Genomic DNA, 20,651 nt, shown 5'->3' with positions numbered 1-20,651 from the left:
AAACATCCCACGGACAATTGTTTTGCGCCATTCGCTGGGTGTGGGCAAGAAAGGAAAAAAAGTGGGCAGTCAGATACCTGGATCGCGGCACTCTCGGTCTCCGCACAACGGCGGAGCTTGGTCGCAATATCGCCAGGGTCCCCTTCTTTCAATCTTGTCAATCACATGCTGTATTTTAACGTCATAGCCGGCTACCGGATAATGTCCGGCGATTCTACCGCGCTTGTTCAACCCGCCAGAGGTCTTATGTCCGAGTGTGGAAACTCTTTCTTAGCCTCATGATACATGTCGCCTGTCGGGTAACCAACTCTCTTTGCGCCACGTCTGTCCCTCTCCCTCTCTCTTTCTCTGTCGTATCCCTGCGGGAGTTTGGGTCGAGGGATCAAGTGACTGTCATCCTTCCCGCGCAGCCGCGCCCCCGCTGGCTTGACCCTTGCAACGCTTCTCGCCTTAAAGTCCACACGTCAGCAGCAAGACTCGGGTCAGCATGTTGCAGTGGGGCCAGAGTGGGTGGGAAACAGCCAAGGCCCCTCTCCCTCGGCGCGTCTGTTCGATATCAAGCCCGAACCACCTGGACCGAGATCCCGAGTAGTTAACAATCGGAAGCTACTTATTATTGCGCGCAGCACTCAAGCGCGCATAACCAAGGGGGGGATTCCGAGGCTCTGGTTCCGATGGAGGCCCTGAGTGAGAATCTGCAGGGTAGCCGTCCGGTTTGCTACGTAGGAGAGATGAAGGTCTTGCGCCAGTCGAGATAGCTGCCGTCTGCTCCTGGATGTAGTACTGCGGTCCGCCCTCGTAACCTCGCCTGATGGCCAATGAGGGCCGCTACAGCGACCATATCTGTTCGCAGATTCCTATTCGAGTTTCAACCGCGAGGCGCTGTCTTCAGCTGCAGTGACGGTCTTGGCAGCATGCACGCTGAAGCTTCAATCACCTTCTCGATGCAACTGGCGTCGAGCGACGCTGAACTACGTACCACTCGAGCTGTGTGTCAGACCGGAAATGCCCGCGTCACCGGTGCTATCCACCTATGCATGCATCTATGTACGCCATGCTGCGGTAGATTTGGTGTTGCAACTGCCAGCCCGCAACCCCCGATAGTCACCCACGCATCGCGGCTAACGGCTTCCGAGACAAGGACGACGTTCAAGGCAGTTAGCTCCAAGTATTGTCCCGCTGCCCGGTGACGAACAGGGTGACGAACAGGGCGACGACCAGCCCAGGGAATATTGCATACAGCATGTATGTACAACCAACGGATGGCGGCATTGCAGAGATGCTCACGTCCCAACGGCATGGTTCACTGACGCACGGTAGTCGCGCATGTCATGGTTGCTGACTCTGGGAGGCTCCGGATACAGTCAGAAGAAAAACGTGCTGCGCCTGATTGGAACCCTCGCCGTCATCGCTTCACGGCTGGCCGCTCGCCTGGACGATGGATGCGCTGCTCCTGTACGAGGCCTCTCCCACTCCCGCCCTCAAGTCGTGGCGACAACGGCCCGCTCGTCTGATCGTTACTCGAATCTGACAGAGGGGCCGTGCGACCTTTTGGTCGACAGCCTCGCCCGCCTGGCCTTGGCTAATGTAATGCAGTGTGAAAACGAGTCTGGAATTGTTGGTGCGCATGCCCTTGAAATTACGTCCAAGCGATTTCGCGCCTTTCGAGTCTATTCGACGGTATTTCAGTCGCTGAGCAAGTCTCTACCTCGGCATTGCCTAGATTTTTGCTATGTCGGTTTAGCGTCGACGCTGCGTTTTTTTTTTCGCACAAGCTCCCTCTGCGGACCCTGGGTTAAGATGGAAGACCGTGTCAGCAGCGTAGATGTGTTCTTTCACGAACCAAACAGCCGGGTTGATCCATGGGGGGGCAGGGGAAGAATCCCCAAGCAGCAAGTGTTCCGTGTTCCTGCTTTGCTGATTCCTGCAAAAAATCCTCCCGCTGCGATCTCTCAGCGGACAGGCGGCCACCACTCTGCTTCCCCGAGGGCCGTCTTCCCCGCCACGCGATGCCAGGAGTTTGACCCAACTTGGTGCTTGTGTGAGCCATTGTGCGAGGGAACGTAGACATTCTAGACTCGACATGCCCTTGTCCCCTTGTCCCCTTCTGTGTCCCCTTCCAAATTCCATGTACATGATATCATAAGAACCAAGAAAAAACATGATAATAAACTGTGGGTTACAAGAAACATAAACCCGTATGCATTTGCTGGTCGCTGAACGCTTGATATATAACGCCTGGTGATGCTCCTGTTAGATCAATAAATCCCCCCCCACAACCCAAGGATGCACAATGAGAAAAAACCGCACGCGCAAGGCTGGAATTGCAGTTTACAAGGCCCAATGCCTTGTCTTCCTGAGTGGCTCTCTCTCGGCCAGCTGGCTTATTCACAGAACGTCGGGAGCTTCCCTTGCGCGTTAGCGTACTGACACACATCTCCGCTTCGAGACATTGATAATCCGTGTCCTGGCATCTGATAATGTCGGGATTGCGCCGACTATATTTGCGCCTTGCGGCCGCTTGCAGCAAGCTGGAAATGTCTAGACAAATCGAACGTTGAGACAAATATCCCCGTCTATCCTTTTGTTTCTGACGGCCTGCGTGGCTTGCATTTGTCATGCGCCATGTGTCCGTTTCTTGCAGTAGTGCGGGTAAACTCAGCCCCGCATCGGGGGCAGGTGCTCTTGGAGGCAGTTCCGGACTTTTCTCGCTGGTGCCGCAGCAGATTACTGAATGTAGAAAATTGTCGTCCATTGCATCCATGCTCCCAGCATTGAGGTTTCGGTCGTGAGTTGATGACTCGCGGCATTACTGGGTTGCCTTGCGTGCTTGGCGACGAAGAGAGTGCAGGGACTGACGCATTAGAAACTGGAGCGGTCGATGGTGAATCATATGCTGCGTATGTAGCAGGCGCTGTGTTGTTTGGTGGATACATGGTCGGTAATGGATGATAGTCACTGACGGCATAGGAGCTAGGAGGGTAAAGCTGTGGTCTATCTCCTGTTAGTGGGAAGCATACTTGATGCGCTCGACAAACTTACGGCGGGTAGGCATTGCCTCCCAGCGGCTGATTGGGGATGGCACTATGGGAGTTGGAGTAAGTGTAGGTGTGCGTGGTGGTACCCATAGAGGCTGGGTTGGCTCGCATGTGATCCGATGAGTGCTGCTCATATGGGCTTCGCGGAAGTGAAGGGTGTTGAGGTGGGTAGGGCGGTTGGACTGCGTGCTGTTCGCTTCTTCTTTGTTGACTTTCATTTGGGGCTGGGCTGGAAGAGTAAGGTGGGCCATATGGGCCTGGCGCCGAAGCCCTTGGCTCTCCATAGGGTTGGGGCGGTGGGTAGCCAGGTGCGTAGGATGTCTGGGAAGAACCATAATGGCCCATACCATATTGCGAAGAAGGCATCATGAAGCCCAAGGTGCTGTGTACATGAGATGCTATTCGGTCACAACAGTCGGCGGGGTCTCGTACCTCATATCTTGTGACTCGAGGATTGGGTCGTGCGACTGCTCAAAGTCTGCCAGGGATTGGAGTTGGAGCGAGTGCCCGGTAGATGCAGACAATGACGGCGACGTGGGGGTTTGTTGACTTTGTGTTGGCAGAATATGATCAGTGCGGACTATCTGGTTACTAGTAGTAGGCACGACTGTCGAGTCTGAGCCTGGATGAGATTCGTGGAGAGAGAAGTGTGCGGGTTGCGCGTTCGTGGAGTCCAAGAATCGATCCTGGGCAGGGGAATTTGGTGGAGAGGAGCGATTGTGTGAGGTGTCGTCGAGTATGTGTGAGGTATTCCAGGCTAGCGAAGGTAGGTGCGAACCGGGCGTCTGATAATCAATGGGATTGTGGCGGGGCGTTGGCAAGGTTGCGGCACGGCACGAATAAGGCCCCCTTATTTGTGGAATTTCTGGTGGCTGAACAGACAAATGCTGGTTGGCACGGTCCCTAAGTCTTTGTGAGATGGTCGTCGTCTTGGGTTGATGTGGGTTGGAAGACCAATGGGTCATGTTTAAGAGCAGACAGGCACCATCGGACGTGTAAGGGGACCAGAAGGGGGGGTAAAGACGTACGGTTTGGTGTGTGGACAGGGCTCTACGTGTGGAATTATACGAAGGTTATGGGCAATTTACACCAAGACAGCATTACCATTGAAACCCTGATGTTGGAACATGGGCGAGTGGTGTGCGTTGTTGCATGGGGGATGCCTGGAAATACAGGAACACGGTATCTGAGCTTCAAGACCCAACAGAGGCAGAGCGCTTTTCCCGGCTTTGCGGCTGGGGGGACTGATTGGAGCCTCGAAGGATGCGCAACCCAGTCCTTGACAGTGCTAGCCCTCCGGCCGTTGACTAGCCACAGAACATGCACCCGCAATAGCTGGTGTAGGCCGGGGGTATCCACACATCAGTAAGTATTGCGCGATTGTCTCAAGTGGGGTGATGGCAGGCATGCTTGCCCTGCTCAGTGAGGACTAGATTGTGGTCATGATCCAGAGCGTCAACCTGTTTTCGACGGCCATTCGCTGAGGGGAGTCGGATGCCACCCCCCACTGAGGACGACGAGTGGCATGTGTGTATACGGCACTGGGAGGGGAAGTTATGCGAGCACTGACGAACGCCTTGAGGTACCATGTCGAGGGTTGGTGGCGTTTGTGGTTTCCCGCTCGAGACGAAGAGCCATACCGTGTCGAGTCTGGCCCTTTTGGACGGCGTGGCCTATCCAATCTCTCAGCGTCAGGGCCGGGTGGGCCGGAGGTGTACAAGAGGGAAAGTAGCTGTGGACAAGTGATTTCGGCCTGGACGGCCTGGATAGGAACATGGCGTGTGAGGACATTGCTGGTGCCGTCGAGGCCTTGGGACACGGGCGTCTAGCACCGCCACAAAGGGCGCCTGTTGCCTATCCTCAGCGTGGCCCCCCAGACGGCGAGTGTTTGTGCGTAGTGGGTTTCTATGTTTGGCTCGCTAGTAGGAAGTCCAACTATGGCCCGAGAGCGTGCGTCGCCCAAGCGGCCCGTTGTCATTCGGAAGCGGTGCCGTTACTAGCACCGGCAGGCGGTCGGCACGCCTTCGGGCATATGACTTCTCCCAGTACATGGGAATTTATGTATCCAGGGCAGCCCGTGGTCCCTTCCACCCTCCATGGCCGGATGCGTGCATGTTGGGCTGCACTGCAAATGCCCTGTTTCGCATGCCTTGGGGTCCATCGTCTTCTGGCGACCCCACCGCGTCCAGCTGAGGCCCGGGGTCTGACGTCGCCAGGCGCCTGGGTGTGGCATGTGTGTGTACTGTATGTCTGTGTGCATATGGGTGTATGAGCATGTGGGTACGTGTGGATGCGTGGATATGTGGATGTGTGGATGGATGGAGTGTAGTTAGTGTACATGTTCGAGGATGCATGGCCGGTGGTGACTCTCTGCAACGACAGTCGCAACGGCAGCCGCGCGGAGACTGCCGGGCGGCACCAAGTGAGAGGCAGTGAGTGCCAAGACAGGCTGCATGCCCGTGGCGCGCCTGTTGTGGCCGTCATGACCCCCCCAAGAACGAACAACCACCACGTCAAGCCAGCCACCACCACCAAAACAGCGGGGCCACTGCGCTAGACCTGACTTGGACGACGACTCGAGCCGAGACGGCCATGAGTCGGACCACAGCAGCGGGCTCAATTTACACCGATCTCCAAGCTTCCCATGCTCTCAATACCAAGTACCCTGGCAGTACGATAGGCGCGCTCCTTTGCCCCGGCCTCCATGGCCCATTCATCTCGTCTACTTACTATGTATGTACCACCATACCCAGGCCACTAGTTCATCACAACCAAGCCCGCTCAACACCTACATGCCATCACCGTGACGAGCGCGCGAGCGTCACACTACGCATCCGTACTTACACCCGCACTGCTGCTTACTGACAACCACCTTCACGGACACCAAGGCGCGCTGCTGAGTCGACAGTACCATTACCGTGTTACATCATGTTCTACCGGCCCTAGTGCCATGCGGCTGCCGAAGAAGTCATCGGTCCCATGGCAGCTGAGACGGCCCAACTACGTATCTGACACTTCGCAACTGCTAGTCCCACGATAAGGCATCCAGCCGTTATTACAAATGAACGCCGAACCCCCACTCTTGTACCGACACTTTCAGTCCGTCCCCGCAAATGTCTTGCATAGCGTTGCTTTGCTGCCAGGAAAAATGCATCCGACTCAGACATTCATCGAGTTTTAGTTTTCCGCGCCAGCGTGTTTGCAGACCATCTCTTTACAGCTTGATACCAAGTACGTAGAGAGCTAGTATCCATCTGACAAAGCAATACCCCACTCATGATAGGCCCCATATGCACAAGAACATCACAACTCAATTTCCGTTTCCCCCCTCGTTATTCCACCTTTGAATAAGCAAGGAAAATAAAGACCAAGGACGAGCTAGACCCATCGCCAATCATTCAAACAATCAAGATATCATGAAAACCCACAGAATTTGATTGGATATCTAACCGTCACTCACCATGACTAGCAACCTACTGTTTCGTCTCTCCAGCTGCCTGCGCCGGCAAAGCTGCCAGCGCCCTCTTGAACGTATCCACCAACTTACTCGTCTCTTCCAATCCCACACTGAAACGAATAAGGTCTGCTTCCACGCCCCATTTGGCACACTATGGCAAATTTGTTAGCAGTACATCCGACATACTTCACGGAGATTCGGAACACTTACCCAATCCAACTCCCCATAATGTGCAAGAATCACATATGGCGAGCTAAGCGTAAAGTTTGTGCCCAGGCTAGGTCCCTTGACAGTGTCGAGGTTGTCGAAAAAAGCAATAGCGTCGGCTCTGGTGTGGAATGTTGCAGAGAGCAGACCGCCGTAGCCGCCAGTGGGATTCCGGCATCTATCGTAGTAGGGGCGCGAAGGCGATGTTTTGGGATAGTTTACTTGTTTGACTATGTTGCTTAACGTTAGAGCGACTTCGATGAAACACAGTCGAACAAGAAAAAACTTACCACGCGGATGCGAGCTCAGCACGTCACAAATTGCCTCTGCATTGGCATTGATACGGTCGATTCTCGAGACGAAATCTCGGCTGTTGCGCTCGAGAAAAATGCTATCTTCAGCCCAGTGGTTGTCTTCGTAGTCCTCTTCCCAAGTGCGTTTGAGGAGAGAATAGTTTTTCGCTTTTGGGTTGAGCACAAGGCTGTGACATGTCAGTTGATATTCGTTGCAAATAGGAGTTTGGCTGTACTAACCCTCCACCCATGACATTACAGTCCCCACTAAAGACTTTAGTCAAACTACTAACTACAACGTCTGCGAACTGCAACACATTGACATTGATGAAGTTTCCAATTGTCTCATCTACAACAACGCAGAAATCATACTTGTCGGCTAACTTGCGTATCCGCTCAAGATCAGGCGATGTCAAAAGAGGGTTTCCGGGAAACTCTGTGAACAGAGCTAGAAACCTCTCGCCGCCCTCCAATCGCCGTTCCAGATCATCCAATTCTTCCGAGGAGCCAAAGCCGTAGAATTGAGAGCCCGGGCCGAACTTTTCAGTAATCTTGAGTGTATCGATATAGGGAAATCCGTACACAATGGCTTTTCTGGAGCCTTTTGCCCTTAGTAGGTTTCGATGAGAGTTGAAGATTGCGCTCATTCCGGTCGGATACAGATAGACATCGTCTTCTGAAAAGTCTGCAACTGGTCTAGTCCTTGCAGCATCTTGATCCAGACTCATCGCCTCGGCCAGTTCGACATCTGCAGTAAGAGAACCTGCAATACGTCTTCGAACTGCCAGCTTGGCTTTCTTGGTCTTGGAGAGGTCCAGGTTGCGTCCAAATCTCTCTTCTACAAACCGAGTTGGATCTTGCACTTCTCCGTTGCCATTTGTGGAATCAGCCGAAAGAGCGAGGTCAACTGAAGTGTTCTTTTGGTACCGTCTGGGACCTTTGGGTGCCCGCAGTGGCTCGTTGAGCGTTGAAGCTTCTACTAAGGTACCTTCCCTGAATAACTGGGCGCAGAACTCTGCTCTCCGACTCGATACACCGTCACCAGAATGTTGCCAGAAAGCCTTTGCTGTGCTGAAGCGATCTTTCGGAAAGAGCACGGCAGATACTCTCGGAGATATGACGTCGAATTCTTTTGATCTTGCCTTCTCACCCGTTGGTAAGAAGTCGAGAATCCGGACTTGCGATGCATCTAGCTCAGGCACTTGTTGAAAAATGAACTCCTGGCATCTCGATGCGGTGGAATGTGTTGGAAACAACATAGCACTCTCATCCTCACGTCCATGTTTCTCGGCAATCGCTGCTGCAAATGCTTGTATGCTTTTGTGAATGAAGAATCTGGCTGGGGTCAGTTATATAATTGCTGTGTGTTTCGCCGCCACATACCTCGGATATCCTGTCTTCATCTTGCTGAGAACCCATTCTTCACCTTCCTCGTAACCTACATTTGCCCGCCATGTTGGCAGCGAAACACTCACTGCCTATCACGTGTTAGTCCAAAGAGCAGTGTTGGGTAACGAAAGGTACACGCACGTGTTCGGTTGCCGGCGGAAGACTCTCGCCGACTTCGACGTCGTTTTCGAGTAACATCGGCGACATTTTTGAGTGTGTCAAGAACAATGAGAGAGTTGTGTAAAACTCGACGACGGAAGGCAAATCAGATATGTATGGGGCAATGAGTCCAGTCACCCAAGAGATTATACCAAAAGCCGATTAGCTCCGACTTCGGCACTTGGAAAATAAGGTTATCGATAATGCAAACAGTCAGTTTCTCCGGGTCTCTGTCCGCCTTTCGGAGTGTCGGTGCATCTACTTTGTGCACCTCAACTGCTACGTAGTACATGCTCATTCTAGCCCCACCCTGGACTTGTGAGTGCTCACCAGGCGGTTTAGTCTAGCATAACCTGAACACACTCAGCACCACCAACACAGGCCGCACCACTTTCTATACACAGCCATGGATTCGCTCACACCCTCGGACCTCTTCTCGCCCTCAAAGGCGCGCCAACAACGCGCGCAAGCCCAGGACTGGGCGCAGATTGACTCGTGGCTGTCGTACAAGTATGCTGGGCGCACGGTGCCGACATTTGAGCGCAATGACGAAACACTCAAGGTGCTACGTGAGCTGTCAGTAGCCAACGAAAGGGCCGACGAGGAGAGAGCCGTCTTCGAACGAGTAGAGAGAGAGGCGCTCCGCGAGCTGGATGAGGTATGAGAGCTACAGGTCCGCTTCAGCTACCATGCTCTGAGCACGCTGCTCACAACGGTAGGTCCAAAGGAACGACGACGACGAGCGTATATTGTCTAGGCTGAGAGCTAGTCTCACGCCCGAGGGCGAGCAGGCACTTGATGCGTTGGCGTCAACAGCAGTCACTCTCAATACACCCACTGCGAACCCCGAGTCGATCGCGCACACTCTCATCTACAACACGACCACCTCACAGAATCTCACCAACCAGCTCGCACACATCGCAACGCTGCAAGGCTACGTCGACAAGCAACAATCTCTGCTTCGGACGCAACTGCACGAGCTCCAGACGAATCCTGCTTTCACAACCCCCGCGAATCTCCAGCGCCAGACCACCGAGCAAACACGTCAAGTCAAGCACCTTCGCACCAAGATACGAGAATACGAGGACAAGCTGTCGTCTTTCCAGTCATCACAGTCGCGCAGCATGACACCAGGCTCCAAGAACATCGCGTCTGCAGAAGCTATAAATGACATGTTGGAGCAACAAAAAGCCCTGGATGGGCTTCGAGAGAAGGTAGAAAGCATAGAGAGGGAAGTCGCGGAGTTTGCTGGATTGCCTGCTGATAAAGAGGCTGCAAGGAAAGAGGTCGGCAAGTTAGAGGTCAAACTTGACGAGGTGCGAAAGCGAAGAGACGAACTATTTGAGGGATTGGTGGCACAGTAATGGTACAAATGGATTGATCATAGGGTGGCTCACACGCCCTGCATGTGCAGACTCAAGCTTCTGTCCGCTTGGATTTGTTGTTGAAACTTCCATTTTGACCAACTTACGCAGGCGCATCTGTCAAGGGCACGTACTGCACACCATATAACTTCTGGCGCTCGAGGCTTCCGTCCGCTCGCTTGTCAATTACCCAGATATGCTGCGCCCAGCCCTCTGCGACGGGCACGAACAAGCGCCCTGGTGCTTTGAGCTGGTCAGTCAGGACCTGATGGTGCTCGGCAGCCGCAGCGCCAACATGGATAGCGTCGTATGGTGCACCCTCGGCCCAACCTTTTCGCCCGTCTCCAGTAATAAACTTGACCTGTCCCGACTCCAACATCTTCCGGCCTTGGTCCGACTTGGACATGTTGGCTATCGCCAGATCGTTCAAGGGCTGAATGTGATCAATGCCAATTACCGTTCCATTGGGTGCGACAAGGTTGGCGAGGACTGCGGTTAGGTAGCCTGAGCCTGAGCCAACATCCAGGACCTTGGATCCAGGCTTGAGATAGTCGAGGAGCGATTCGCAAGCCGAGGCATGCATGTGCGGGGCAGAGATGGTCGCACGGTGGCCGATGGGCTGGGGCGAGTCTTCGTAGGGCGAGGATGGGGCATAATGCGCGCGATCGACCTATGCATATTCATCGATTGCCACCTTACCTGTGGTGTTGAGGCTTCCTACCTTTAACATTGCCTCCTTGACCCTGTCAGACTTGATGAGCTTGTTGCTCGCAAGATTGGTGACGAGAGCCTCATTAGTGTCACCAGAGCTTTGCCAGGCCATGCTGAAAGCTCTGCTTGGTTTTTGGCTACGCGTAGACCTGGTGAAGAAGAATGGACCGCAAGTGCGGCTAAGTTTTGTTAAGAAAGGCACTGTGGGTGGTGATACAAAGATGGAAAGCAGTGAAGAGTGTACGGCTAGGCAGGCAGATTCGCACAGAATGAATAGTATTACATGAACGTATTAGAGTGCCGGGATGATCACTCAAGGAAACAAAACTGAAGTTTATATTGTGGCAAGCTGTTCCCCTCACCGAGTCTGAGTGAGGGGGTCATACATAAAGAGACGCGCATGAGCTGTCATGACCCTAGCACCCAAGCATAACATGCTACATCCCTGCTTATCGATAAGGCACTCCCGCGGGAAAAGTTCCAGAGAAATTTCGCGTCGCATGCGACAACCTCCACCACGCGAAAATGGCACCGCCCGCAATTAAACGAAGAAAGCTAGAGCACAGCGACTCGGAAGCAGAGAGCGAAGGAAGCTTTGCCAACTTTGACGAAACCAACAGCGCTGCGCATTCGAATGGAAGCGACGCTGAAGATGGGCACGACGAGAGCGACGACCTCTCCATGGACGGCGCGCAAGAGATGGAGGATGGCGACAATGACGACAATGAAGATAAAAATATGAGCGAAGACGAGGAAGAAAGCTCCGAAGCTGAGGAGAGCGTTCAGGAAACCAAGAAGCAGGCCACAACCGCCAAAGCCACGAGCGCACCCAAGCCACCCAAGCGGACAGCACCCAGTCTCCAGGACGGCGTCTACACTGCGGATTCCTTCAAGTCAAACATTTTCAAGCTTCAGGTAGACGAGCTGCTTGAGCAGGTCAAACTCAAGTACGGCAAGAAGGAGGCACCTGCTGAGAATGCAATGCGAACCCTCAAGACTGTAATCGAGCAGATTCCTAGCCGCGGCCCACTTCCAGTAAGCCACGATCGTTATATGCATCATCAGCGAGTACTAACATGCTATAGATTGTCGAGGCCGAAAAGGCGCTCAAATCAGCTGGCGTCGCGATTCCGTTCCCCAGCCCTCGCCCACCGAAAGATGCTTTGTACAAACTGCAATACGAACAACCTGCGAGCGTAAACGCAACCGGTAGCTACCCCCTCAAAACTGCGACTCGAGCCGAAGAGAGATTTGCGATTGATCTTGTCGTGACCATGCCGAAGAGTCTGTTCCAAGACAAAGACTATCTGAACCACCGATACTTCTACAAGCGCTCATATTATTTGGCTTGTTTGGCGGCAGGAATCAAGGCCTCGAAAGAGCACAAGTTTGATTTGTTCTTTGACCGCTTGAATGGGAACCAGCTTCAGCCTGTTCTCGTCGTCCGACCGAGCGGCAACGGCGATGCGGACGACTTTTCTAGCTCAAAATGCCAGATCAACGTACTAGTAGCGCTTCCAGAACACACTTTTGCTCAGAATAAGCTTCTCCCAACCTCCAATTGTGTCCGACCCAAGGGTAGCGAAGACGAAACTTCCAGCAAAACGCTCGCGGCGACGCCTTTCTACAACAACAGCCTGCAATCTGACGCGAACATTACAGCATACCTCAAGCTCTTGCACGGCACGGCCTTAAAGGCTGAAGCTTTCAAGGATGCATGCATATTGGGACGCATTTGGCTGAAGCAACGCGGATTTGGCAGCCAGATTCGCAAAGGAGGGTTCGGAAACTTTGAGTGGGCTGCCATCATGGCTATTCTGCTTCAACCAAATGCTGGAACAGGTGCTCAGTCAGTCTCTTCAAGTTTCAGCAGCTATCAACTATTCAAGTCGACGCTGCAGTTTCTGTCGCGTGGAGATCTAACGAAGAAGCCATTCATCTTCCAAGCATCCAACATCACTATCCCCAAGGCAGAGACCGCCCCCGTCGTTTTTGACGGACCACGAGGACAGAATGTGTTGTTCAAGATGACCCCTTGGTCGTACAAGCGTCTGCAATCAGAAGCAAAGGCTACTATCGACATGTTGAGCGATTCCGTATTCGATCAGTTTGATGCAGCCTTCATTTTGAAGACTGAACTGCTCAAGTACCGCTACAATGCAACCCTCGAGATTCCCCTTGCCTCCCTCGGTCTCGAAGCTGGAAGCGAAGAATACGATTCGCAGCTTGGTGAGACTTGTCGAAAAATACACAGCACCCTGACCCGTGCGCTGACCGATCGTATCACTGCTATATCGTTCACTATGCCCGAGGAGGAAAGCTGGTCGGTATCCTCAAGGCGCCCTCAGGAAAAGCAAAGCAAAAGCATCCTTATCAACTTCGAAACAGATCCTGCCAACGTCACTCGTACCATAGATCATGGACCTCCAGCAGAAAACAAACAGGAGGCTGCTGTCTTCCGTAAGTTCTGGGGCGAGAAAGCTGAGCTCAGACGCTTCAAAGACGGAAGTATTCTGGAGAGTGTTGTTTGGACGGTCAAGGACACAGCAGCATCTGTCATGGAGCAACTTGTTCTCTATATACTTGGCAGACACCATGGTACACAAGTATCTGAGCAAGCCAGGTTCACAATTGATGCATTCGGCCACCTTGTAACAGCAGGCCGTATGCAGGGACAGTCTGGGACCGCGCCATTTCTCCCCATTATGAACGCGTTTAGTGCCATGGAAAAAGACATTCGGGACTTGGAAGAGCTGCCACTTCAACTTCGCCATCTAAGAGCTGCCGATCCACAACTACGGTATGCGTCTGTTGACGTTCCCACTGTGGGCCATGCCCCAGCATCAGTCGTATTGCAATTTGAAGGCTCTGGACGCTGGCCGGATGACTTGTGCGCCATCCAGCGGACCAAGATTGCTTTCCTCCTCCGAATGGCTGAGCTCCTACATAGACTGGAGTCTGGCTATATTGCCCGTGTTGGCATGGAAAATCCCTCACAACCGGCTCAGAACCAGGCGTTCTTGGATGTAACAGTTGTTACGGGCTTCACATTCCGCATTCGCATCTACCATGACCGTGAGCCTACGCTATTCGAACGCCAAATTAAGGACAAATCATTAGACACTCAATCGCGCGAGTCTGCTGCCGCTTCTTTGGCACTATACAAGCGCGAATTCATTCAATCGCCTCAACATTCACAAGCACTACAAACACTTTGTACCAGATTCTTGGCACTTTCACCAGCGATACGATTGACAAAGAAATGGTTTGCGTCACATCTGCTCGCACCACACTTTTCGCCCGAGCTCATTGAGTTACTTGTTATACGGACGTTCCTACAGCCACAGCCGTGGCCTGTACCATCTACGGCAACAACAGGTTTCCTACGAACATTATCGTGGATCAGTCGCTGGGACTGGCGCCATGTTCCTTTGATCGTGGATTTCTCAACATCCTTTTCTGCCAATCCTGCCAATCTTGAAGACACGTCTCTGAAAGGCATGAAATCAGAAGATCTGGACCGCTTACGAACTCGCTTCGAGGCATGGCGACGAATCGATCCTGCCATGAATCGTGTTGTACTTTTCGCAGCTACCAACCTTGATGAAGAAGGCACGACTTGGACAGACAAAGCAAAACCAGAAAAGGTTGTTGCTGCTCGTTTGACAGCTCTGGCCAAAGCAGCCACGCAGGCTGTTCGCGCAGACGAAGATGGCTTGTTGAAGCATATTAGCAACAACAAGGACGCGTCTAAAGCATACAATGCTCTAAGCCCAGAGCCCCTCTTCGTTCCCAGCATATCGGAATTCGATATCGTTATTTCCATCTCCTCAAAACACAGCCTGAAATCATCCAAATCTCACAAACCCGCCACCCAGTTCAAGAATCTCGATCTCCAAAAGTCATCGAGTCCCTTGCCCACACCAACTCCCCTCCCCCAGCTCTTCGCCGAAGAACTCTCAGAAGTCTATGGTGATGCAGTGCTGTGGTTCTGGGATCCAGAGAGTCTGGATAAGATTGTGGGACTGTGGAATCCGGTTGTTACGGGTCAGAGAAGTTGGAAGATCAAGGTTGGGTGGAACAGTGTGCCGGTGGGGAAGAAGGACAAGGCTGAGATCAAGGTGAATAAAGAGGCAATTGTGCATGAGATTAAGAGGCTGGGTGGGGATCTCGTGAAGAGCGTTGACGCGAAGTTTTGAGCCTGGGGGGGATTGTAAATAGTATCGACGTTTGAATTTAACAAGTGCATTTTTTTTCCAAACTACAATTCCAGATCTGAGCAATTTGATATGCTAACACTCTTGTAGTGAAACTAAAGGTAATAGGAAAACCAGCATTCTTTCTACTCTCTCTACTCTTGTTGCACTTACGCAACCAGAAAGTGGCTCAAGCAGCTCAAGCGGATCTTGCACACTAGCCCCGAGTCCATACTTTCACCCTCATCTGCCTCTTCTAGCTACGTCCACCGATTCTGTAGTTGGGCAAACACACAAACGCATACCATTCTGAAAATTCAACCAAGTACTCGGATCCCCTGGTATGTGTGCGAGGCTGAGCAACTGCTGGTTCCCACTTGGATCTAGATCCTAGAGGATGAGGATCTGAGCTTCAGACCCAGGATGGAGCTTGATTTAAGGCTTTTATTGAAGGGTTTCTTTTTGGAGGGGGACGGTGTGAGCTGGTCACTAAGCACGGATCGGAAAAAGGTGGATGTGACGGAGTCAGAGTGTGTTGAGTTTTACTTCTCCCCCTTTCTTAACGCTCTTGTATGTACAGGCTGTAGGCTGTGTGTTTGCAAGACTGGTGTGTTGGGTCAACAGACCTTGCGCACCTGCAATGGATGGTTGCGCCTTTGAGTAATCTACGTTGGTACAGCGTGGTATTGACAGCGGTCTGGATCTTCCCATGTCAGGCACGGAGTTGCTTGAATCTGAATGTGACTATTCCTTCTGACATTCCTGTGTTTGGAGTATTGCCAGTTGTGATTTTTATTCATGGTGGCTGTTTCATCATTTGTGAGCCCTACTAGCTACAATATGATCCTTGCCGGTTGGTTAAGATGTCTGTGGAAATGCATGTGCCTGTTGTCGTGGTCAATATCAATTTTCACCTGGGAATACTGGGTAACCTGACCAGCGAGGAGTTCATAAAAGCGGGATATCCTAGGAACAATAGCGTTAGAGACCAGCAGTGTGCGCTGAGATAGGTGAATAAATTCATTGGAGGATTTGGAGAGAGTGCTGATGCTGGTGAGTCCGATTTTCGTTCGTTCGGTTCTCTACTGATTGAATGGCTTTGTGAGGGAGGGTATACTGACAAGAATTCAGTGTCGGTGTTGCATCAGCTGAGTGCTTCATCTGACTCGACGGCTACCTTGACAAGCATGTCAGCCAGATCTTCGACTGACACTAGCAGCTCCATCACCACTGTTTGTTCGGCATTCTAACTAGGACTTAATATAATGATCCTAGATAGCGTACAGAAGCCCCAGAAATTCAAGGAAAGGCTACTCTTGCTCTTGCTACGGCTTGTCTCACACTACTCTAGTTTCTAGATTCAGGTGCAGTCGCCCTTTTTGGTCCGCATCGTGAAAGTTGACTAGTCTCCCACCACATCTTTCCCCAGCTATCCTCAAGTTCCTCTATCTCTTCCTCACTAGTATCGGTTGTGTCATGCTGCCTGTTTGCTATAAGGGTATCTGCATGCCTGATCGTGTACTGCTCCGGAGTCATTTTACTGATATCGACAGAACGCAAAGTATATCCTAATTCTCCATATGTCCGTCCCAACTGCCCGGGATAGCTTTGGTTCAGAGCCAAGCTCGTCATTGGCGTGTCGGCCTTCAAAACCGTTCTTTGTGGATCTGAATGATCTGGAGAGGAGTGTTCTTCGGAAGAGACACCACCGATATGGGCCATCCTGTGGTTAGAAGTCCAAGACATTGTATGTCCAAAGACAACCGCCCCGTTATTGTTCAGGGTCTCCGGCTTGCGAGGGCTCGGGAAGAGCATTGAGCCTTTGATTAATGCCTTGGGGAACAACGCTTGTACAGGATCATGGCCCTCCATACACAGCTTGTGAGGCTCTTCCATCTGTCCGCGGCCGAGGCACCTGCAGGGTGTGAAAGGATCTATTGGAGAATGCCATAGCAACCCTCGCACAATCTCAATATCTCCTCGCTCCGTCTTTCTGGTCTTGCTCATTATGACGTCCAAGTCATGTAGACTGGCTGCCAGGTGATACTCGCCCTTTGGTAGCTGTGACCATTGGGAACAGATTCTCTCACACTTTGACGGTCTGATGATATTCCCGAATCCACGGCCAAATAGCGTAATGGCCTTCAAAGAGTGAACAAAATCAACCCAACCATAGCCCACTGCTTTTAGGGTCGCAACACGTGGTTCAGGGTCGCTTTCACCAGCGAGGTCTTCGAAATTCCAACCTTCGAGATGTCTTCTGATCCGGAACTTGAGGTTGATACCATTTAGCCCCGCGAGTTGTTTGTGGCTTTCCATAAGAACTTCGAGAACGGACCATTTTTGTTCTACCAGGTTTTCAAAGGTGTACTTCGACTTATTTGTTTTGCGGGCCGCGCTGGGCTGATTTTGTACTGGAAGTTTCTGTTCTGCTCCCGTCGCATTCTCACTTTTGCCGCGCCAAACCTCAAGATCCCTATTTCGTTCGTTTTTGAGGACTTTCCTTGCGGATGCAGCATCGTGTTCAGCTTCGTTCTGCATCATACTCTAATCAAACAAGAGCTCTTGAGAGTAGTCTTTCTTGTATACTTTGAGCGACATGCGAACCAAGTGGAGCAGAGCGCTTGTTCCGTTGACAAGCCAGCCTCTTTTGGTCTCCTCGTCCCATAAAACAACGTACTTCTTTTCGATCCACATAAGCTTTTGTTCGTATGCGTCGCGAGTGAAGTGAGGGGATATTCGCTTGACCCGTGGAGTGATCGTTGCTCCTGCTGTGAAGACCTTGCCAAGATTGAAAGTGAACTTCTCTAATAGAGCTCCCGCCCGGGGTGGTGGAAGGTCTGTACCCTTGATATCGTAATCGGCATCTTCAGCGCCTGATTTGACCTGTTAGTAATAATTCATTCAACGTCTCCTTCCACCATACTGACCAGCATAGTATGAGCTCTTCCTAGACCAGCCAACTACATGTCGGACGTCATTTATCTGATCAACGCTCATATTGCAAGCTTGTCCTAGCGGCACATCAAGGTACGATATCCTGTTGCCCTCTTCATCAAACGAGAAATGCCAGATCAGCAGGTCATCCAAACGTCTCACGCCGACTAGCATGGTGGAAAAGCCTTTCAGGAAGACCTTCCCTTGGATTCCCAGTACCTGAGGAGCGCCAACCATACCAGCCAGCAGGTCAAGTGACATTTCGAGTCCCAGTTTAGGTTCCGGCTTGCTGAGAATTGGAAATCCACCCACAAGGATTGGGCTAGCAAACATTTTATGCCAGCAGAGCCCTGAACCCTCGATTCCCGCCATGTATGGGGCTTTGACTTCGGAGTCAAATCTACAGAAAATCTTGCCTCGTTGTCTTTGCTCAGATACCTCGACTGGAGGCGGATCGTGCATCAAATAGCACTCTCGAATGAACGGAACACAAAGTGCTATGCCTGTTTTGATTGGTGGCGATTGAAGAGCCGCACCCAGCCAGGCAAGCTGTTGCCCGGCCTCGGCAAGTGATTCACTTGAGCCTACCACATTGACTATCAATTTGGCGTCTTCAATGCGCGCCTGAAATTGCGTCCCGTCTAGTAGACTAGCTGGAAAATCGGATAAGAATACGGGCATTTAGGAAGACCAAAGGTTCACTCACTAGTTGCAATATGTTCCGAATCCTGGCATACAATATCGGTGATTAGTTGCATGACATGCATCCCACTGTCTGGCCAGACTTGGCAAAGATACTCAAGGGCTGTCAAAGCTTGTGCGTCGTTCACAGTTCCAGTAAGCGTGATGGTGTCACCCAATACCTCTTCTGCGTCATCATGAGGCCGCTGATCCTTGAGATAGTGTGGAGGGTTCCAGAGTAACTCAAATGTTGCTTCGTACTCCTGTGACGGGGTTTTCCTACTAACTTTATCGCCATACGAAAGCAGTACCCCTCGGATTCGAGCCCCAATCTGTTCCATGAGGTCAGGACTCGCCCGCTTCAATATCGTTTCTCTTCTCAGTGTATCAACAAGCCATTTGTAAGCCCGAGTTTGTAGTATAAAGTCAAATATCTTGCTTTGTTCTTGGCTCTCATCTTGCTGTTTCTCATCTTGTTCAGGACCCGCGGCTTCAGCATCGATCTGTTGTTCAGGAACATCTTCAAATTCCTCCGTGTCTTTCATGAACCTATCGATGGCGTCCCGGCCAAGTCCCTCGTCAAATTTCACAGGCTCTTCGGGCTGTAACACGTCGTCTATGAGGCATTGGAATGCCTGTTGCACGCTCCTGAGGCCAACGTAAGCATATGGTGAATGCGGCAAGAGTGGGCTGTGATGAACCTACACACGATCTCTTCGAACATAAAACATAACGTCACGGTGCATTGGTGATGAAGCTTGATACCCAACCTTCACAGCGAAGGCCCGAAGCAGATCCGGTAGCGACTGTGAGAGGTGGTCCAGAGCATCCCGGGTCAGCTCAGTGCAGTTGACTACTCCAAACAACTGCTCAGCAAGTTTGCCTGTATATCCCTTACCCCTTAGGGCAGGTGTCGTCAACGTTGCTGATGGCGCATAAACTGTTTTTGCTGAAGACAGCTCTGGCGGAGATATCTTTTGTTCCTCATTTGGCTCATTCAATGCCGAGTCCTGTGTTGCGTGATTCGTGGCATCAGTAACGATCTCAGAGTCTTTACCGGTTGAGCTCCATATCATGTCAGAGAAGTCATAGGTTTGGGAGACTGTGATAGGTAGGGTGGAGGCTTGCGCGAAAGAATGCTTGAGCGATGGAGGCTGCAAGTCTCCTTCTGTAACGTCGTCAAGGAGACCTTCGGCCTTCACTGCTTCCTCCACTATGCGCGACATGGCTACCTCCGCCGGCGATATTACTGATAGTATCTCCTTCGTATACGCTGCCGCCGTCCCAGCCGCGTATGCCTGCCACTGCTTGTTCTTGTGCGAGTCCGCGTAGTCGCATATACCGCGGATGACAAGGCAAGGGAAGCTTCCTGATAGTCCTGCTGCCTCCATCTCGAAGCAGAGAACACCACCAAGCTCTGCGCTAGCCCTGTCTCGCTCCGCCGCATTCTTTATGATCTGGTTTCCCGATGCGATTGTCCCATAGTGAACCACTATCCCTTCTTCGCTGTGATGTGGCTGTCTCGCTTCTTGTCCGTCCACGACCACTATCCCCCCTTCGCTGTGACGTGGCGGCCTTGCTTCTTGTCTGTCCATGCTGCACATATCGCACGTTTTCCCGCCTTCGTGATCATATGTGGCTTCAAAGAGCACATCAGGCCCCGTTTTCATATACCGGAACTGGGGAAGACGCTCAAGTTTAGCAATATGTTCAAAGACCTTGCTTCTACCACGTAGCATCATCGTCCGCGCCCTAACAACTGCTCTGAGCAGCACCTGCGGCGGTGCATTAAGCGACCCTGTCCGTACGAATCCGCTTGCTGTAGTCTTACCAGCGTCATACTGCACTACTCCGCCGCACGTCTTGTCTGGCTGGCTAACTACTACATCCCCAAGTCTGATATCTGCATCTGCGTTAGGCACTCCTCCGCCGATACCAACCATTAGCCCAAATCGAATTCTCTTAAATGTGGCCATCATCTGCGTCGCCATAACTGCCGCAGAGCTGTGACCAATATGTTCTGCCGGTAGGCACATGATCGCGATATTGTGTCCCGCAATAGACCCCAGCAAGTACAGGTTCTTATCATCATTGGATCCATGCTCTAGATCCTGGTGCACTTCGTCCAGCATCTCGTGTGCCGCTGCAAGCTCGATGGGCAGCATGCACAACCATGCCACCGTGTAGTCTTCAGGACGTAGCAGGCGCGCCATCTGCGG

The 20,651-nt window shown here is 52.0% G+C and overlaps 9 protein-coding genes across 9 annotated transcripts; 4 read left to right on the top strand and 5 right to left on the bottom strand.

Moving 5' to 3' along the window:
• Nucleotides 1-487: 487 nt before the first annotated feature.
• On the top strand, nt 488-2,165 carry COCVIDRAFT_38722 (hypothetical protein; the record flags this gene model as incomplete). The annotated part of the gene is made up of 6 exons (XM_014700038.1): nt 488-588; nt 824-1,168; nt 1,278-1,316; nt 1,365-1,734; nt 1,964-2,041; nt 2,148-2,165. The coding sequence occupies 6 exons, from the start codon at nt 488-490 to the stop codon at nt 2,163-2,165; spliced, it is 951 nt and encodes a 316-aa protein (XP_014555524.1).
• Nucleotides 2,166-2,576: 411 nt separating this feature from the next.
• On the bottom strand, nt 2,577-4,003 carry COCVIDRAFT_38721 (hypothetical protein; the record flags this gene model as incomplete). The annotated part of the gene is made up of 3 exons (XM_014700037.1): nt 2,577-2,994; nt 3,043-3,420; nt 3,471-4,003. The coding sequence occupies 3 exons, from the start codon at nt 4,001-4,003 to the stop codon at nt 2,577-2,579; spliced, it is 1,329 nt and encodes a 442-aa protein (XP_014555523.1).
• A 464-nt stretch (nt 4,004-4,467) lies between these two features.
• COCVIDRAFT_38720 (hypothetical protein) lies at nt 4,468-5,089 on the bottom strand (the record flags this gene model as incomplete). The annotated part of the gene is made up of 2 exons (XM_014700036.1): nt 4,468-4,847; nt 4,975-5,089. 2 exons carry the CDS (start codon nt 5,087-5,089, stop codon nt 4,468-4,470), a joined length of 495 nt encoding a protein of 164 aa, XP_014555522.1.
• Nucleotides 5,090-5,542: 453 nt separating this feature from the next.
• Nucleotides 5,543-5,845, top strand: COCVIDRAFT_102085 (hypothetical protein; the record flags this gene model as incomplete). Its single annotated transcript, XM_014700035.1, has 1 exon — nt 5,543-5,845. A coding segment is annotated over one exon (303 nt), but the record flags the coding sequence as incomplete, so codon positions are not given.
• A 666-nt stretch (nt 5,846-6,511) lies between these two features.
• COCVIDRAFT_27575 (hypothetical protein) lies at nt 6,512-8,591 on the bottom strand (the record flags this gene model as incomplete). The annotated part of the gene is made up of 6 exons (XM_014700034.1): nt 6,512-6,646; nt 6,706-6,932; nt 6,993-7,183; nt 7,236-8,330; nt 8,379-8,473; nt 8,526-8,591. 6 exons carry the CDS (start codon nt 8,589-8,591, stop codon nt 6,512-6,514), a joined length of 1,809 nt encoding a protein of 602 aa, XP_014555520.1.
• Nucleotides 8,592-8,949: 358 nt separating this feature from the next.
• COCVIDRAFT_27574 (hypothetical protein) lies at nt 8,950-9,907 on the top strand (the record flags this gene model as incomplete). Its single annotated transcript, XM_014700033.1, has 2 exons — nt 8,950-9,201; nt 9,263-9,907. 2 exons carry the CDS (start codon nt 8,950-8,952, stop codon nt 9,905-9,907), a joined length of 897 nt encoding a protein of 298 aa, XP_014555519.1.
• Nucleotides 9,908-10,010: 103 nt separating this feature from the next.
• COCVIDRAFT_102160 (hypothetical protein) lies at nt 10,011-10,730 on the bottom strand (the record flags this gene model as incomplete). Its single annotated transcript, XM_014700032.1, has 2 exons — nt 10,011-10,577; nt 10,629-10,730. 2 exons carry the CDS (start codon nt 10,728-10,730, stop codon nt 10,011-10,013), a joined length of 669 nt encoding a protein of 222 aa, XP_014555518.1.
• A 413-nt stretch (nt 10,731-11,143) lies between these two features.
• Nucleotides 11,144-14,817, top strand: COCVIDRAFT_16922 (hypothetical protein; the record flags this gene model as incomplete). The annotated part of the gene is made up of 2 exons (XM_014700001.1): nt 11,144-11,653; nt 11,704-14,817. 2 exons carry the CDS (start codon nt 11,144-11,146, stop codon nt 14,815-14,817), a joined length of 3,624 nt encoding a protein of 1,207 aa, XP_014555487.1.
• A 1,344-nt stretch (nt 14,818-16,161) lies between these two features.
• COCVIDRAFT_27571 (hypothetical protein) lies at nt 16,162-20,645 on the bottom strand (the record flags this gene model as incomplete). The annotated part of the gene is made up of 5 exons (XM_014700031.1): nt 16,162-17,349; nt 17,404-17,690; nt 17,745-18,404; nt 18,458-19,080; nt 19,138-20,645. The coding sequence occupies 5 exons, from the start codon at nt 20,643-20,645 to the stop codon at nt 16,162-16,164; spliced, it is 4,266 nt and encodes a 1,421-aa protein (XP_014555517.1).
• Nucleotides 20,646-20,651: the final 6 nt, after the last annotated feature.

This window comes from Bipolaris victoriae (genome assembly GCF_000527765.1).
Source record: "Bipolaris victoriae FI3 unplaced genomic scaffold scaffold_54, whole genome shotgun sequence".
Taxonomy (NCBI): Eukaryota; Fungi; Ascomycota; class Dothideomycetes; order Pleosporales; family Pleosporaceae; genus Bipolaris; species Bipolaris victoriae.
Note: the sequence above shows the minus strand (reverse complement) of the source record. Positions and strands in the feature narration are given on the sequence as shown.